The 19,451-nt window shown below is 45.8% G+C and overlaps 1 protein-coding gene across 5 annotated transcripts in view; it reads left to right on the top strand.

Moving 5' to 3' along the window:
• Positions 1–19,451, top strand: part of LOC124049150 (collagen alpha-1(XI) chain-like) — a 143,432-nt gene that overhangs the window by 113,576 nt on the left and 10,405 nt on the right. The window contains exons 42-60 of one of the 5 annotated variants that reach the window (XM_046370518.1): positions 2,648–2,755; positions 2,973–3,080; positions 3,226–3,279; positions 3,462–3,569; positions 8,496–8,549; positions 8,961–9,068; positions 9,299–9,352; positions 9,503–9,556; positions 9,719–9,934; positions 10,200–10,253; positions 10,535–10,588; positions 10,987–11,094; positions 11,276–11,365; positions 11,522–11,575; positions 12,215–12,479; positions 12,901–13,013; positions 15,768–15,836; positions 15,911–15,979; positions 18,708–18,941. In XM_046370518.1, the coding sequence (XP_046226474.1) occupies positions 2,648–2,755; positions 2,973–3,080; positions 3,226–3,279; positions 3,462–3,569; positions 8,496–8,549; positions 8,961–9,068; positions 9,299–9,352; positions 9,503–9,556; positions 9,719–9,934; positions 10,200–10,253; positions 10,535–10,588; positions 10,987–11,094; positions 11,276–11,365; positions 11,522–11,575; positions 12,215–12,479; positions 12,901–13,013; positions 15,768–15,836; positions 15,911–15,979; positions 18,708–18,941 (1,974 nt within the window). Of the gene's footprint in view, positions 1–2,647; positions 2,756–2,972; positions 3,081–3,225; positions 3,280–3,461; positions 3,570–8,495; positions 8,550–8,960; positions 9,069–9,298; positions 9,353–9,502; positions 9,557–9,718; positions 9,935–10,199; positions 10,254–10,534; positions 10,589–10,986; positions 11,095–11,275; positions 11,366–11,521; positions 11,576–12,214; positions 12,480–12,900; positions 13,014–15,767; positions 15,837–15,910; positions 15,999–16,035; positions 16,887–18,707; positions 18,942–19,451 lie in introns of those variants that run through there. The other 4 variants (XM_046370521.1, XM_046370520.1, XM_046370522.1 and 1 more) reach the window with 4 other exon arrangements.

Raw genomic sequence — 19,451 nt, forward strand, 5'->3', positions numbered from 1 at the left:
GCAGTCATCTGTACATTATATTTGTTTTTATTTCGTGCTGCTACCATGTCGTGCTGCTGCCTTGTTGTGTTGCCACCATGTTTTTGTCATGTTGTGTTGCTACCATGCTGTGTTTTCTAGATATCGACCGATTATGATTTTTCAGGACCAAAAATAGCCGATACCGATTAATCGGCCGGTTTTGTAAAAATATATTTGTAATAATGACAATTACAACAATACTGAATGAACACTTATTTTAACTTAATATAATATATCAATAAAATCAATTTAGCCTCAAATAAATAATGAAACATGTTCAATTTGGTTTAAATAATGCAAAAACAAAGTGTTGGAGAAGAAAGTAAAAGTGCAATATGTGCCATGTAAGAAAGCTAACGTTTAAGTTCCTTGCTAAGAACATGAGAACATATGAAAGCTGTTGGTTCCTTTTAACATGAGTCTTCAATATTCCCAGGTAAGAAGTTTTAGTTGTAGTTATTATAGGAATTATAGGACTATTTCTCTCTATACTATTTGTATTTCATTAACCTTTGACTATTGGATGTTCTTATAGGCACTTTAGTATTGCTAGTGTAACAGTATAGCTTCCGTCCCTCTCCTCACTCCTCCCTGGGCTCGAACCAGGAACACAACGACAACAGCCACCCTCGAAGCAGCGTTACCCATGCAGCGCAAGGGGAACAACCTCTCCGAACGAGTGATGTTTGAAACGCTATTAGCGCGCACCCCACTAACCAGCTAGCCATTTCATATCGGTTACACGTGCCTAATCTCGAGAGTTGATGGCTTGAAGTCATAAACAGCGCAATTCTTCGAAGCACAACGAAGAGCTGCTGGCAAAACGCACGAAAGTGCTGTTTGAATGAATGCTTACGAGCCTGCTGCTGCCTACCACCGCTCAGTCAGACTGCTCTATCAAATCATAGACTTAGTTATAACATAATAACACACAGAAATACGAGCCTTAGGTCATTAATATGGTAGAATCCGGAAACTATCATCTCGAAAACAAGACGTTTATTATTTCCGTATTTTATCTAAGGGGTGGCATCCATTAGTCTAAATATTCCTGTTACATTGCACAACCTTCAATGTTATGTCATAATTACGTAAAATTCTGGCAAATTAGGCGGCCTAAATATACACTGACTCTGCGTGCAATGAACGCAAGAGAAGTGACACAATTTCACCTGGTTAATATTGCCTGCTAACCTGGATTTCTTTTAGCTAAATACGCAGGTTTAAAAATATATACTTCTGTGTATTGATTTTAAGAAAGGCATTGATGTTCATGGTTAGGTACACTTTGGAGCAACGATACGCACCGCATCAAGTATATGCAACGCAGGACACGCTAGATAAACTAGTAATATCATCAACCATGTGTAGTTAACTGGTGATTATGATTGATTGATTAATTGTTTTTTATAAGATAAGTTTAATGCTACCTATCAACTTACCTTGGCTTGCTGCATTCGCGTAACAGGCAGTCTCCTCGTGGAGTGTAATGAGAGGCAGGTGGTTAGAGTGTTGGACTAGTTAACTGTAAGGTTGCAAGATTGAATCCCCCGAGCTGACAAGGTGACAATCTGTCGTTCTACCACTGAAAGAGGCAGTTAACCCACCGTTCCTAGGCCGTCATTGAAAATAAGAATGTGTTCTTAACGGACTTGCCTAATTAAATAAAGATTCAATAATAATAATAAAAATAATAACAAATTGGCCAAATCGGTGTCCAAAAATACAGATTTCTGATTGAAATCGGCCCCAATTAATCGGCCATTCCGATTAATCGGTCGACCTCTAGTGTTTTCATGTATTGCTGCCATGCTAAGTTGTTGTCTTAGGTCTCTCTTTATGTAGTGTTGTGTTGGCTCTCTTGTCGTGATGTGTGGTTTTTTCTGTTTTGTTCTGTATTGTCACGCCCTGGCCATAGAGAAGCTTTTATTCTCTATTTTGGTTAGGCCAGGGTGAGACTAGGGTGGGCATTCTAGTTTCTTTATTTCTATGTTTTGGCCGGGTATGGTTCTCAATCAGGGACAGCTGTCTATCGTTGTCTCTGATTGGGAATCATACTTAGGCAGCCTTTTTCCCACCTGTGTTTTGTGGATAGTTGTTTTCTGTATAGTTTATGCACCTTACAGAACTGTTTCGGTTTTTCCTCTTGTTTTAATTTTGTTTGAGTGTTTTGTGATCAAATAAAATCATGAACACTTACCACGCTGCACTTTGGTCCGATCCTCATTAGGTCGAGAGCCGTGACATATATTTTTATTTTATTTTAACATTTTAATCCTTGCCCCCGTCCTTGGCATGAGACCTTTTGCCTTTTGGTAGGCCGTAAATAAGAATTTGTTCTTAACTGACTTGCCAAGTTAAATAAAGGTTAAATAAAATAAATCAATATATATATTATGTGACTCCTAGTTCTGACACTGTGTCACTGAATGATATTTGAAGGCAACAATGACATATACTCAACAAAAAGCCCTAAAACCTCTCTTATATCCCTGCCAAGCATTTACTCACATACCAATCTTAATTTAGCTGAACACTAGCTCAACAGGATTAAAGTGAGTTAACTCAACAGGATTCATTGAGTTGTGTTGACTGTTGTTGTGGTTGTCTTTGTTTCTGTCACCAGGGAGAGATTGGAGAGCCAGGTCAGAAGGGAGGCAAAGGAGACAAAGGAGAGCATGGTCCACCTGGTCCTACTGGTCCCCAAGGCCCGGTTGGGGCGCCTGGTCCTGCTGTAAGTATCCCACCAAACCATTTCACCCTCCAGTTCATTGGATATGATGTCACTTCTTGTCCCTGCCACAGTCTCTTGACCTGATCTATGCCACAGTTCAAAATCAAATTCTTCTCTACCCCTTACTCTCTTACGTATGTACATTCTATCCCCTCCCTCTCTCTCTCTTTCTCCTTATATCTCCCTTTCTCTTCTCCTCTCTCTCTCGGGTGTGTAGGGAGCTGATGGAGAGCCCGGTCCCAGAGGTCAGCAGGGTCTGTTTGGCCAGAAGGGAGATGAAGGATCCAGAGGATTCAATGGACCCCCTGGCCCAGTGGGACTTCAGGTCAGAACCATAATCAGAACCAGGGACAGTCTAAACATGTCCCAAATGGCAGCCTTTTCCCTATGTAGTGGATTTATTTTTCCCAGGGCTCATTGGCTTCTGTTGTTGTCATTGTGACTGACGTCATTATCTTGTCTGACTGCAGGGATTACCAGGTCCGGCCGGCGAGAAAGGAGAAACCGGAGACGTTGGTCAGATGGTAAGAGTTCCTACTATTCTCTTATGCAATATTGCTATGGAATTTCATGAAATAGAGCAGAATTCTAATGTACCAGTATTGAGTGTATGTATAGGGATTTCCTATATTTATATGATGATAGTTTATTCCTATTTGTATGTGATGACAGGAGACTCATCACCCTTTTTCTCCTTTCCTTATAGGGTCCTCCCGGTCCTCCTGGCCCCAGAGGCCCCTCCGGACCCCCAGGAGCTGACGGCCCTCAGGGACCTCCTGGTGGTATTGGAAACCCTGGATCTGTTGGAGAGAAGGTAAGGTCCACCTGTTAATACCCTTCACCTCAATGTAGAACCCATAGAAATACAATCCAAAATTGATTATATTTCTATGGTAGGACCTTTCCATAGTTTTCTGAAGATTCCTACACTTGACCTAGTCCTCTTGACCCCATTGGAAGCCATGACTCTCCTAGTCCACCATGACCCTCCTAGTCCACCATGGGTCTCCTAGTCCACCATGGGTCTCCTAATCCACCATGGGTCTCCTAGTCCACCATGGGTCTCCTAGTCCACCATGGGTCTCCTAGTCCACCATGGGTCTCCTAGTTCACCATGGGTCTCCTAGTTCACCATGGGTCTCCTAGTTCACCATGGGTCTCCTAGTTCACCATGGGTCTCCTAGTCCATCATGGGTCTCCTAGTTCACCATGGGTCTCCTAGTTCACCATGGGTCTCCTAGTTCACCATGGGTCTCCTAGTCCACCATGGGTCTCCTAGTTCACCATGGGTCTCCTAGTTCACCATGGGTCTCCTAGTTCACCATGGGTCTCCTAGTTCACCATGGGTCTCCTAGTTGTTTACCATGGGTCTCCTAGTTCACCATGGGTCTCCTAGTCCACCATGGGTCTCCTAGTTCACCATGGGTCTCCTAGTTCACCATGGGTCTCCTAGTTCACCATGAGTCTCCTCATCTACCATGGGTCCTCTAGTACTTAGAGATGTACATAGTAGAGGACTCAGACAGTATTGAGGTACATAGTCGTTATGCCATCTGTTCCTGCACATAAAATCCCCATAGTTCACAGCAGTCCAGAGTAGATGGCAACGTCTATTTAACCTGTTGCTGAGCTCAGAGGTAGAAGGTGTCTCATCTATCATTGTAACTGTGGTTTAAAGTAGCATCGAGAGACAGATATTCTTACTGTGCAAGAGGTCCAATTGTCAGTTTGAGTTTCAGTACAATTATTCAGATCACCACTCATCCTCTTTGCAAAGCTTTTGTCACCATCAATATTTGATGTGGCTATTCAATAGATCATGTTTGAAATTGGAAACGCTCATTTTCATTCTCAAGTGAGTGTGAGTGACACACACACACCACACACACACACACACACACACACACACACACACACACACACACACACACACACACACACACACACACACACACACACACACACACACACACACACACACACACACACACACACACACACACACACACACACACACAGCTTAATGGTAGTGTTTTCATCCTCAACAGTATGGTCGCTGGAGAGAGTAGAAGTGTGAATTAATACTCAAAGTGACTGTGGAGACGCTGAATGCATTATTTAAAACAGCTCTTACAAAATAAGCCTTGGTGTTTTGCTCTCCATCAGGGGCAGAAGATCGGAGGTAGCTGTTTGATTGTGAAAGCTTTGTCTTGGCACCCGCCAGCCCCACTGTCCACCAAACGCTCTCAGCACTTTCTACTGCAATGATGGCTTGATTTGTTTTATCTGGCCCATCGATGGAATGACCTTCGCCCCCTGAGAGTCTTCCCCCTGGGAGCACACATCCATCCCATCCTCAAACAAAAGCTTAGCTCACCACAATTACAATCCTGTCTCTAGCTAATCTGATCTGAGCTGATCTGGCTGCATTTATAGCAGTGGTTTAGTCTTCCTTTCTCGATGTCTCTCCCTCTCTCCCTCTCTCTCTCTCTCTCTCTCTCTCTCTCTCTCTCTCTCTCTCTCTCTCTCTCTCTCTCTCTCTCTCTCTCTGTCACTCACTCACTCACCACTCACTCACTCACCACTCACTCACTCACCACCACTCACTCACCACCACTCACCACTCACCACTCACCACCACCACTCACTCACTCTCTCTCTCTCTCTCTCTCTCTCTCTCTCTCTCTCTCTCTCTCTCTCTCTCTCTCTCTCTCTCTCTCTCTCTCTCTCTCTCTCTCTTCTCTCTCTTCTCTTCTCTTCTCTCTTCTCTCTCCCTCTCTCTCTCTCTCTCTCTCTCTCTCTCTCTCTCTCTCTCTCTCTCTCTCTCTCTCTCTCTCCCTAGGGAATAGGGTGCCATTTTGGTATGTAGCCCCTATGTGGAGTCAGGCTTCCCAGAGAGACACAGGACTGTATAAAAAGCTCAGTACAGGAGAGAGAATAACTCATGCTTTTAAACAGACCTCTCTCTCTCTCTGCTCTGCTCTCTCTGCTCTGCTGCCTGGACTAGATATCCTGACAGAAACAAAAGTGCTTTGGGAAAGAGGCCAGTGCTCACTAAGGCTATGGATGGGTATGATAACCTAGAGCTAGGCCAGTGCTCACTAAGGCTATGGATGGGTATGATAACCTAGAGCTAGGCCAGTGCTCACTAAGGCTATGGATGGGTATGATAACCTATAGCTAGGCCAGTGCTCACTACTGCTATGGATGGGTATGATAACCTTGAGCTAGGCCAGTGCTCACTAAGGCTATGGATGGGTGTGATAACCTAGAGCTAGGCCAGTGCTCAGTAAGGCTATGGATGGGTATGATAACCTAGAGCTAGGCCAGTGCTCACTAAGGCTATGGATGGGTATGATAACCTAGAGCTAGGCCAGTGCTCACTAAGGCTATGGATGGGTATGATAACCTAGAGCTAGGCCAGTGCTCACTAAGGCTATGGATGGGTATGATAACCTAGAGCTAGGCCAGTGCTCACTAAGGCTATAGATGGGTATGATAACCTTGAGCTAGGCCAGTGCTCACTAAGGCTATGGATGGGTATGATAACCTAGAGCTAGGCCAGTACTCACCAAGGCTATGGATGGGTATGATAACCTAGAGCTAGGCCAGTGCTCACTAAGGCTATGGATGGGTATGATAACCTAGAGCTAGGCCAGTGCTCACTAAGGCTATGGATGGGTATGATAACCTAGAGCTAGGCCAGTGCTCACTAAGGCTATGGATGGGTATGATAACCTAGAGCTAGGCCAGTGCTCACTAAGGCTATGGATGGGTATGATAACCTAGAGCTAGGCCAGTGCTCACTAAGGCTATGGATGGGTATGATAACCTAGAGCTAGGCCAGTGCTCACTAAGGCTATGGATGGGTATGATAACCTAGAGCTAGGCCAGTGCTCACTAAGGCTATGGATGGGTATGATAACCTTGAGCTAGGCCAGTGCTCACTAAGGCTATGGATGGGTATGATAACCTAGAGCTAGGCCAGTACTCACCAAGGCTATGGATGGGTATGATAACCTAGAGCTAGGCCAGTGCTCACTAAGGCTATGGATGGGTATGATAACCTAGAGCTAGGCCAGTGCTCACTAAGGCTATGGATGGGTATGATAACCTAGAGCTAGGCCAGTGCTCACTAAGGCTATGGATGGGTATGATAACCTAGAGCTAGGCCAGTGCTCACTAAGGCTATGGATGGGTATGATAACCTAGAGCTAGGCCAGTGCTCACTAAGGCTATGGATGGGTATGATAACCTAGAGCTAGGCCAGTGCTCACTAAGGCTATGGACGGGTATGATAACCTAGAGCTAGGCCAGTGCTCACTAAGGCTATGGATGGGTATGATAACCTAGAGCTAGGCCAGTGCTCACTAAGGCTATGGATGGGTATGATAACCTAGAGCTAGGCCAGTGCTCACTAAGGCTATGGATGGGTATGATAACCTAGAGCTAGGCCAGTGCTCACTAAGGCTATGGATGGGTATGATAACCTAGAGCTAGGCCAGTGCTCACTAAGGCTATGGATGGGTATGATAACCTAGAGCTAGGCCAGTGCTCACTAAGGCTATGGATGGGTATGATAACCTAGAGCTAGGCCAGTGCTCACTAAGGCTATGGATGGGTATGATAACCTAGAGCTAGGCCAGTGCTCACTAAGGCTATGGATGGGTATGATAACCTAGAGCTAGGCCAGTGCTCACTAAGGCTATGGATGGGTATGATAACCTAGAGCTAGGCCAGTGCTCACTAAGGCTATGGATGGGTATGATAACCTAGAGCTAGGCCAGTGCTCACTAAGGCTATGGATGGGTATGATAACCTAGAGCTAGGCCAGTGCTCACTAAGGCTATGGATGGGTATGATAACCTAGAGCTAGGCCAGTGCTCACTAAGGCTATGGATGGGTATGATAACCTAGAGCTAGGCCAGTGCTCACTAAGGCTATGGATGGGTATGATAACCTAGAGCTAGGCCAGTGCTCACTAAGGCTATGGATGGGTATGATAACCTAGAGCTAGGCCAGTGCTCACTAAGGCTATGGATGGGTATGATAACCTAGAGCTAGGCCAGTGCTCACTAAGGCTATGGATGGGTATGATAACCTAGAGCTAGGCCAGTGCTCACTAAGGCTATGGATGGGTATGATAACCTAGAGCTAGGCCAGTGCTCACTAAGGCTATGGATGGGTATGATAACCTAGAGCTAGGACAGTGCTCACTAAGGCTATGGATGGGTATGATAACCTAGAGCTAGGACAGTGCGCACTAGGCCCAGTTTTGGCTCAGCTCTGTACAGTTCAATTCAAATCCACCAGGCCCTGTCCCTCCCATCACAGACCAAGGTTAGATAAACATTGTCTCTAGGAACATGTCCACTGTTTGTCCCAATGATTGATTGATTGATTGTGAAGATGGGGCCTATGTGACAGTGAGTAACAACAGGGCCTGAAGCCTGGTCCCGCTACCCAATAAGACAGGCAGGGAGAGAGGGAGGGAGAGTGGAAGATGTATGGAGTAGACAAAGAAGGACCCAGAGGTCGCCTGCTCTCTGCCCGCTCCAGGCTCAGCTCTGACTGGCTGTGATGGATTGAAACCCCTGGTGTCATCTCTTTCATCCCCCAGGGGCGTCAGGACATTGGGTTTACTGTAAATATGAATGTTAGAGTTGTTTTGGTTCACTGCCGTTTCTGAATTGTTTTCTTTCTCGTGTTCTATCTCTCTCTCTCTCTCTTCCTTTCTCAGGGTGACTCAGGTGAAAACGGAGAGCCTGGTCTTCAGGGAGAACTTGGCGGACCTGTAAGTGAACCGACAGCACCTTCACATCATCATCTAACAGAACAACTGTTTCAACACAGCCCCACAACACCACACTACAACTCCCATTCACTGCCTCTCCATTGGAGAGAAGGAATGATTCTGCTGCAAATGCAAAAACTTACCGATTCATACATTTATTATAACAAAACAGTAGAATGAGGCTATTCCTCTTCACCATTACTGTAACAATAACTGAATCAATTCAACAAGGTTGTAATTAAAACCATTATAGAAGAAAGCCCACCAAGCACATGGAGTGTGTTAAGCACTGTTCTACTGGGCATAGACATGAACACATTGTTTACACAGTAACACACTGATGACACACTAACACACTGTTGACACACTAACACACTGTTGACACACTAACACACTGCCCCACTGTTACAGGGCCCAAGAGGAGAGCGAGGAGAGAAGGGAGAGTCCGGTCCTGCAGGTTCTGCTGGACCCCCTGGCCCTAAAGGTCCCCCTGGAGATGATGGTCCTAAAGGAAGTCCTGTAAGTCCTGGTTACACTTCTCTGTAGAATCATATACCACAGTTCTTTGATTGAGTGGTTGATTGATTGCAGTTGAGTCCCGTTACTGCCATGTGAGTGTATTCCAATGGATGTTATGGATTTGTAATCAGTTGTCAGTGGAAGGCAAAGTAAGATGTAGTCTCTAGGGTTATTAAGTTGTCTCTAGAGTCCCTCTAGATGCTGAGCGTTTTGTTGTATTTCATTTCCAGGGTCCAAGTGGTTTCCCTGGTGATCCTGGTCCCCCTGGCGAGATCGGACAGGCTGTAAGTCACTGAAATGTTACAATGACATTGTTTTGGCATCCAGTTTCTGTAATGCTTTGGCACCTATTGAAATGTAAAAAATCCCACACTGTGCCCTATCCATTCAGTGTCATGCAACTTCCACCATGTCTCTCTTTCTCCTCCTGCCAGGGTTTAGACGGTCCTCCTGGTGACAAGGGAGACGACGGAGAGGCTGGTCAACCTGTGAGTCTCACCTAACGTATTATTACACCTGTCTAACGACGAACAAGCACTAACACACTGAGAATTTCTCATATATGAAGGTAACTACAGTAAACATAGAACTGTACTGTACAAGAGCTTTTAGCACTTTGATCATGTACTTTATCCTTTCTCATCTCTTAGGGTTCTCCTGGACCCACCGGAGAGTCAGGTCCTTCTGGCCCACCAGGAAAGAGAGGCCCCCATGGTACAACTGGACCCGAGGGCAGGCAAGGAGAGAAGGGAGCCAAGGGAGAGTCTGGTCTGGAGGGCCCACAGGGAAAGACAGGCCCCGTTGGTCCTCAGGGAGCACCTGGAAAGCAAGGTTCTGAAGGTCTCAGAGGGATCCCCGGCCCAGTTGTAAGTACAGCATTGTTTAATATTTTCATTTCTTTGTGTCATAGCTATTACACTCATAGATGAGTATAGTGACTGATCTTACAAAGCTATTTCTTATTCACACAATATAAGCATAAGGAAATAATACCAATATTGTAATAATAATTAGGTGGGTGCTTACATTTGTCCTATTTCATATGTGTACAAGCTAGGCTACCTGCCACCCTTATATTGTATGTAAAGATCAGTGGCTTAAAGCATTGATTCGTATCTTGTTTCCATGCAGGGGGAACAAGGTCTTCCAGGTTCCTCAGGCCCCGACGGACCCCCTGGACCCATGGTGAGACAACTAACCTCTGACCTCTAACCCCTAAACCCGGGTCATTGGATGTCACAGGATTCACAGTAGCTTGTTTTATTGGGTCAGACATGTAATGTTATATGTCCTCACTCTCTTTTACTCTACCTCCCTCTCTACTTCTCTGCCCCATTCCTTCCATCCCTCTCCACTACAACTCTCCCATATTATTTCCATCTCTCTCTCTTTCTCTCTCTCTTGCTCTCTCTCTCCTGTCTCTCTCTTTCTCTCTCTCTCCTCTCTCCCTCCTCTCTCCCTCACAGGGTCCTCCAGGATTACCAGGTTTGAAGGGAGACTCTGGTATTAAGGGAGAAAAGGTAAAACCCACCCCCCTGTTTCAGTGGGTTATTGACAACAAGTACTATACTGTAAATATTACAGTCAAATATGAACATACCTGTTGCATGCATGGATAAAAGTCACATACTGTATTGATCTTCTTCCATTGCTAATGATGTTGATGTCTAAAATTCTATAGGGATACACTTGAAATCTGGCGATGGAGATACTGTGTATTCCATACTATACACATTCAAGTGAATGATAACTCACGGCTCAGTGTTCAAACCTATTGATTATGTATCTGGTATTAGCCCCAGGGCAGTGAGTCATCACACTAATGATATATGAAGAGAGATTGATTGACAGGCAGATTGATGTGAGTAATTAATTGATTATTGATGTCTGTTTTGATCTGTGTTTCTCCTCTCCTCAGGGCCACCCTGGTCTGATCGGTCTGATCGGGCCCCCAGGTGAGCAGGGAGAGAAGGGTGACAGAGGTCTGCCAGGCCCCCAGGGGACATCAGGACCCAAAGGAGACAATGTTAGTAGACCTACAACTGTAGTTTACATGATTATTGAGCGATGTTTACCTAATAATAAGTGACATGTTGTGGTTTGGTCTGATAATACAGTTAATCATATCAAGTCAACACAGTCAAGTGTGGTTTGATCAGCCTCTCTTCTCTCCTTCCTGTCTTTATTCTCTCCTTCTCTCCCTCCAGGGTATTGCTGGCCCCTCAGGTCCTCTTGGTCCCCTGGGACCTCCAGGATTACCAGGTCCTCCTGGTCCTAAAGGAGCTAAGGGGTCATCGGTAAGCGTCCCCACAATCCACCATGTCCCATGTCGTACTGTCCCCTTGAAATCATGTCCATATAAGTTGTGTATATGGGCTTCTAAAGTCTAAACCATTTCCTACTGTCCACAGAGGCTGTGTGTATGATGCTGTGTTCTTTTCTGTCTTCCTCAGGGTCAAACTGGTCCCAAAGGAGAGACTGGTGTTCCTGGACAACCTGGGCCTCCTGTAAGTTATCTTCATGATTGTGTGATGTCATTACATGTTGTTGTTTTGTGGTTTTGTAGTTTATCCTGACTAAAACATCTCTCTCCAATTTCTCTTCCTCTAACCCTCTTTCTCTCCCTCTCTCCTCCTCCACCTCTCCCCCTTTCCTTCCTCTCTTTTCTCCATCTCCTCCCCTTCTCTTCCCCCCTCTCCTTTCCTCGTCTCATCACCTCCTCCTCTCCCCCTCTCCTTTTCCCATCTCCTCACCTCTTCCTCTCCTCCTCCCCCTCTTCTTTCCTCATCTCTGCCCCCTCTCCTTTCCCCGTCTCCTCACCTCTTCCTCTCTTCCTCACCTCCTCCCCCTCTCCCCCTCTTCTTTCCTCATCTCTGCCCCCTCCCTTTCCCTGTCTCCTCCTCTCCCCCTCTCCTTTCCTCATCTCCTCACCTCTTCCTCTCTTCCTCACCTTTTCCCCCTCTTCTTTCCTCATCTTCGCCCCCTCCCTTTCACTGTCTCCTCCTCTCCCCCTCTCCTTTCCCTGTCTCCTCCTCTCCTTTCCCCGTCTCCTCATCTCTTCCTCTCTTCCTCACCTCCTCCCCTCTCCCCCCTCTTCTTTCCCTGTCTCCTCCTCTCCCCCTCTCTCTCCTTCTCCACCCCGATAGGGTCCTCCTGGGGATGTCATCCACCCGCTGCCCATGCAGTCGAGCTCCAAGCGGAGCCGCAGGAACATTGATGCCAGCCAGATGATGGATGATGCCAATGCAGATGCCAACTACAAGGACTACGACGATGGAATGGAGGAGATCTTCGGATCCCTCAACTCCCTCAAGCTAGAGATTGAGCAGATGAAGCATCCACTGGGAACACAGGGCAACCCCGCCCGCACCTGCAAGGACCTGCAGCTCTGCCACCCTGACTTCCCCGACGGTGGGCATCGATTTGAGATCTGAAATACTAAATCTGAAGTCTTACTAAGTTCGGTGCTGAAGCCCAGGAATAATCTTGTTTGAAACTTGTTTGGAAAAGGTGGCTGGTGCTAGCCATCTTTTTTTATACAGGTGGGGCTATTTTATATAGGTCAAGGACCAAGTGTCACTACTATAATGGATTTAAATGTGATAGAGAAATAGGATTATAAATATGATTGGTATTTGATGATATGGGGTATAGAATAGTCTCTCCTTGGAATGCTAAATCATGCTAATTTAAACATTGAATGATCTCTGATGAAAAGGTTTCTAATTGTTAAGGTTCCCTCCTTCCCTCTCTCCTCCCCTCTTTCTTTTCCATCTTCCCCATTTTCTCCCTCCCTCCCTCCCTCCCTCCCTCCATTTCTTGTCGTTTTCAGGTGAATACTGGATCGACCCCAACCAGGGTTGCTCGAGGGACTCTTTCAAGGTCCACTGCAACTTCACAGCAGGAGGAGAGAGCTGTATCTACCCTGATAAGAAGTCTGAAGGGGTAAGTCATGGTGCTTTCACACTCACCACTGGTAAAAGTCACATTTTGAGAGCCAGTGATAGAAATGCATCTTAAATACCAGAACCATACACATTTTATAGGTTTTGGTGTATATAATGAGGGAAATACAAATGATTAAAATGCATCATGCCTGTGTGGCACAGTGATATTTCTGGTTGATTGAAAAAGTGTGTATAAAAAAATCTTTATACATTGTTCTGTCAAGTGTCAACTATTCCTCATTTGATTGACAGGTTAAATAACTCTGACCGTTTGATGCAGATAAGTTAATATTTATTTATTCTTCCCTGGCCCCAGGCAAACTACTACACATATAAATCATATATACCTCTCTCCTGATACTACTGCATAATCACATAACACTCATATATGTAACATTCATGCATCACTATTACTTTACTGCTATGAGTGTAATACCCAGGGTCCTCCAAGCCCTTAGGGGCAGCAGCTCCATGTAAGACCCCTGGATGCTACACACTATTGAAATGTCATGATGACAAAGAATAGATGTGGGGCAGTTCCTCACTGTCATCATAGAGTCAAAGACTCCCTTCCACACACATGTCCACACACGCACGCACACACACACAGTTCTGCCGTACTATCCTCCAGGTAAGTGTCAGTGGCCTAGTGTCGTCCCTGGCCCAATCACCTGAAATAGGTTATGGCAGGTGACAGGCACCCAGAGAGGAATTTGCTGCTGGTTGGTTATGCATGGTGTAGAGGAGAGGGGGACAGGAGAAGACAGGAAAGGAGAGGAGAGGTAAAACACAGGAAACTGTGTCTACGGCAGGCCAGGGGAGATCTGTAAGGGCTCTAAGCTACAGGACATTTTAACGATCCGCTGGCACATTGAGACACAGAGGAGCAGGAGTTTGCTTAAACTCTGATTAATGAACTTCCCTTTTTATAGCCGGGCAGATGAATGGGCCAGTGGGATGGCCTTGTTAGTGTGAAGGAGTGGAGAGATGGCACATGGTCAGAGACCCTGACATTGCCATGCATTGACATGCACATGGGAAGGTGTGCACACACACACACACACACACACACACACACACACACACACACACACACACACACACACACACACACACACACACACACACACACACACACACACACACACACACACACACACACACACACACACACACACACACACACACACCATCTCTCCCTCCCTGCTAGCCTGGAACACTGTATCCCTAGTCTACCCATCATGAGTTATGCAAAGGAGAGGATAGAGGAGAGGAGGTACAGTAAATAGATAAAGGACAGGAGAGAAAAAGAAGAGTTAGAAGTAGAGTGAATCAGTTCTAGGGTATCAGTTCTCTCCTCCAGTAGAGGGATCAGTTCTAGGGTATCAGTTATCTCCTCCAGTAGAGGGATCAGTTCTAGGGTATCAGTTCTCTCCTCCAGTAGAGGGATCAGTTTAAGGGTATCAGTTCTCTCCTCCAGTAGAGGGGATACGTTCTAGGGTATCAGTGGTCTCCTCCAGTAGAGGGATAAGTTCTAGGGTATCAGTGGTCTCCTCCAGTAGAGGGATCAGTTCTAGGGTATCAGTTCTCTCCTCCAGTAGAGGGATCAGTTTAAGGGTATCAGTTCTCTCCTCCAGTAGAGGGGATACGTTCTAGGGTATCAGTGGTCTCCTCCAGTAGAGGGGATCAGTTCTAGGGTATTAGTTATCTCCTCCAGTAGAGGGATCAGTTCTAGGTTATCAGTGGTCTCCTCCAGTAGAGGGATCAGTTCTAGGGTATCAGTGGTCTCCTCCAGTAGAGGGGATCAGTTGTAGGGTATCAGTGGTCTCCTCCAGTAGAGGGATCAGTTCTAGGGTATCAGTAGTCTCCTCCAGTAGACGGATCAGTTCTAGGGTATCAGTGGTCTCCTCCAGTGGGATCCCCTGCTGCTTGCTCTACTCATGTTAGGAGAGCTGGAAGTGCCTTTCAAGACAGCAGGGTGTGTTTAATGTATGCTGTCTCCCAGCGCTAATTGATCTCCAGCTGAACATTAATTTACACATTAAGGCATTAATGACAAGCCCTGTATAAACCCTGTATCAGACTGATCTAGCTCATTCCTGGCACTGGAGTATCACTGGCCATGTATCTGATACTTATTGGTAGTTATAATGCAGCTGAATCTAATTTAAATGAAGAAAACAAGAGGCTATGCAGCAAAATCGTATCTAGTTTTAAATGAAAACCACAAAACAAAGCCACTTGTCCTTACTGACAGTATACAGTAGAAGCTTAAATAAACACCATAACAAGCATAGTCACTTCTATTTTGGTATAGAGCAGAACACTTAGCTGAAGGGATAGGGGGCATTTTTAAGCTGGTCCTTTGGCGGCTAACAGATGCATCCTAAATGGCACCCTATCCCTTTTATAGTGCACTCCTTTTGACTAGGGCCCATTTAGGATGCATACAACATATCTTAATGAATCACTATGTACTCATGAATATTTGATCAGTAATTAGCTGCCAGCCAGTGTTTACACAAAATGCGATAATGGCTTGCTAAGGTATTTACACTCTCCCGGGCTGTTCAGTGTCACACAATACTACTACAGGTCTCTCAGACACCACAGCTGGACCAAGGGAGGGAGGGTTTAGAAGAACAAGGGATAACATTGTTATTTCTTTCAGGAGGCTGTTCTTACTGTTTTTCTTTCTTTAACCATTTTTTGTCCTCCTCCTCTTCCCCCGTTTTGCTCCATCCATACCCAGACTAGGCTCACCTCCTGGGTAAAGGAGATCCCTGGCTCCTGGTTCAGTGAATTCAAACGTGGTAAACTGGTAAGCCCCCCTAACGCCCCCCTTCCCCCCGTCCCCTTCCCTTTTTCCTGAACAGCTCATCTCATATTTTACAGAGCAAAATGGCAAAATGGCCCAAAGACTCCCCAGGCTCTTGGTATAGTCGCTACAAGCGAGGTTCCCTGGTAAGTGGCACACCCGCAGGTCTCTGGAGGCCCAGCTAGGGGTGACTCCTGGCTGGGTCTCTGTGGGCCTGAGGGCCCTGCATGGTTCTAGGTTCTGGTTCTGGTTCGGGTCAGTACTGGTTCTGCATGGTTCCTGTACTGGTTGGCACTGGTCTTTGACTGGCACTATGGCTTGTGTTTGTGGCGACACAGCTCTGCATGGTTCAGCACGATCAAGGTCAGCTCAGCACAACTCCAGTAAGACATACTGCAGTAGGTGAGTCTCTTCCTTCCCGAATAGAGGGAGACTTTGTTGATGGAACAGACAGACTGACAGACATACTTTACCATGGCAACTAGTAGTTGAAGAAGTTAAAGACAATTTTCCATTGAAGAAAAACTTTTATAAATTCAATACAAAAAGGTAAGTGTAGTACAAAAAGTCTTAGAATTGAGTAAATCAGTGTGCTGGTACTGAATGTTGCCATGGGAAAGTATGAGTGTAAATGCATCCACTCAACCTGCCTCTCTCTGAAGTTGGAGAGCATCACCTAGAAGTGACTGAGTGCCTCTCATGGTTAGAAACACATTTCTATTTATAACAACTACTCCTATTGCCCTCAGCATTTCCAGTTGACTCATGGATACTCATACTGTATAGATACCTATTCATAAATCATGTGAAGCTAGTCACAGGAGAGTGATTAGGCACCATTTTGTTCCTGCTACACGCATTCCACACATTCACCTACCCATTCAATCACAAGAGGATTACAACACTGATACAATGCGAACAGTCAAAAGTCAGGCACTCAGTCACATTCCCAGGGGCTTCTGGGTACACCCACTTTTGACTTGCGGCTGCGATGAAGAGGTAATGTTTCCATGGCGATGTAGGGCTGTTTCTACACACTGGTTCTGCAGGGCAGAGCGGGGAGGAGGGATGAGGGAGGGGGAGGAAAAGACAGGAGCAGGGGAGGATCTACCTAGCCTTTCTGAGTACCTGGACACTCAGAGGGGTGAGGGATACCCACCCACTGATTCACAGACAGACACTGTTACTTGGACACAATGGATATAGTTATCATCCTCTATGAGCCCAAATTCCTATCTGATGATGGTCTGGCTACCTTGTGGGTTCCTGAAAATACAGCACAACAGATTTGATTGACTTCCCTTTAATAGTCATCTGTGATGTCCATTATTGTCCAGGTTGAGTCATACGTGTGTGTGTGTGTGTGTGTGTGTCTGTGTGTGCATGAGAGAGAGAGAGAGAGAGAGAGAGAGAAGTATCTATATACACACATTAGTGGCTCTCTGCTGTGACTGCATGGCATGGGCATTGCATGCGCTTGGCTCTTGGTCTCAGTCAGTCCTGTTTGTCTGAAAGAAGAAGAGAACCCTGTGGAACGGATGGTGGAACGCTGTTGGTTGGTATGGAAACGGATCTCCAGCGTAAAATAGCATCACCCCAAAGACTGATGTTCCCAAATGGACGGGTCATCCGGAACGATTTGTAATCATTAGATCCAAGATACATTAGTATAATAGAACACATGTTGGTTTAGAATTCCACTTAAACATGGCGAATTAGGCTAATTCTAAATTGCGGAAACCGATTAAACCAAACTATTATTATTTTTCATTTATACAATTACGTTTTACATTTACTAATGAGCTCATTTCAAAACAATACATTTCCATCATTTTCTTAATTAAAGCTTAAGTGTTCAATTACGGTTAGCTCCTCGACTGAGAGTTTTCATCACTTGTTCATTGCTAGTAGACTGCTATTCCTACAGAACCATTGAAGTCTTTCAGCAGAGAATAAGCCAGTCAGTATCTAAGGCCCCAGAGCCTGTAGATTAGAGCTCCTGTAGTAACTCCTGTCTGCCTTACTGTTTCTCAGACACAAGCTTACTCATAGAGCCCCAGACAGACAGACCCCATAATACAGCAAGCCTCTCCATCTTTCCCAAAGCTGGTTGATGACAGCCTAGATATTTCACTCTGAAGGACCTAGCCGGAACACCTCTGGTATATCCCCCCTCCTGATTTGTCGTCTGAGGAATCGGAATTCTATCCTACTCACGTAGTGCCGCCATGAATTATGGGTAATGAAGCATACCCTCTGGAGACGAGCCGGCCGCCGTTGATCTCCTTACCCACAACCCCCCTCTCTCCCTGGTGCTGCAGTGACTGATGGGACAAACCCTTGTCGCGGCACACTGCGTGCACCGATTGACATTCTATAATTCTGTCAAAGCAGCCGCAGCGCCGGAAAGAGAGGTGAGGAATGCTGACATGTTTGAGTGACGGTGTGTCATTGCTCTGAGTCCGCCATGCTGCTGCATACACCTACAGTCTGTTGTCTGCGAAACATTCCATCTAAAGTCATATGAAATCATATCCCCACAACGACACGACTCGGTGTCAGAATTAGAATTCACAGATAAAAGCGAGAAACCTTCCCAAGACACCTCACAGTACACGAGAATGGTGTGATGCGTAGATTTGAGTGTTCTTGGTAGAGAACAAACAATAAAACAATGTGTCTGAAATGGCACCCTATTCTTTAAATAGGTTACTACTTTTCGCAAAAGCGCTGCTCAAAATTAGTGCACTATTTAGGGAATAGGGTGCCATTTCAGATGTACCCAAATATGTATAGTATGTATGTATAGTGTCTGTATTAGTCCACAGTGTCTGTTCCTGCCTAGACCCTATATCTCCTTTCCTCTCTGTCTAGCTCTCGTACGTGGACGCTGAGGGCAACCCCATTGGTGTGGTCCAGATGACCTTCCTGCGTCTGCTGAGCGCGGCCGCCCGCCAAAACCTCACCTACAACTGCTACCAGTCAGTGGCCTGGCACAACCAGGATGGGGACTCATACGACAAGGCCATCCGCTTCCTGGGCTCCAACGATGAGGAGATGTCCTACGATAACAACCCCTACATCAGAGCCGTGGTGGACGGCTGTGCGGTGAGTGGATGGAAGGGTTGGGAAGTGTGTGTGTGTAAGGGCATAGGTGTGAGTAAGGGGATTTGACAGTCATGTGTATAACAGCATTTGCATGTGGTGTGGGGAATGAATTGTGTGTCTGTGTGGGGTTGGGGGAGTGAATTGTATGTATGTGTGGGGTGGGGGGAGTGAGTTGTGTGTATGTGTGGAGTGAGTTGTGTGTCTGTGTGGGGTGGGGGGAATGAATTATGTGTTTGTGTGGGGTGGGGGAGTGAATTGTGTGTCTTTGTTTTGGTATTTGATATTTTATTAGGATCCCCATTAGCTGTTGCAAAAGCAGCAGCTACTCTTCCTGGGGTCCAACACAAAACATGAAACATGACATAATACAGAACATTAATAGACAACAGCTCAAGGGCAGAACTACATTAAAAACAAACCAAAAATGACTGAAGGCGCATGTAGCCTACATATCAATACAGACACACAAACTATCTAGGTCAAATAGGGGAGAAGCATTGTGCCGTGAGT

This window comes from Oncorhynchus gorbuscha, linkage group LG11, assembly GCF_021184085.1.
Source record: "Oncorhynchus gorbuscha isolate QuinsamMale2020 ecotype Even-year linkage group LG11, OgorEven_v1.0, whole genome shotgun sequence".
Lineage (NCBI taxonomy): Eukaryota > Metazoa > Chordata > Actinopteri > Salmoniformes > Salmonidae > Oncorhynchus > Oncorhynchus gorbuscha.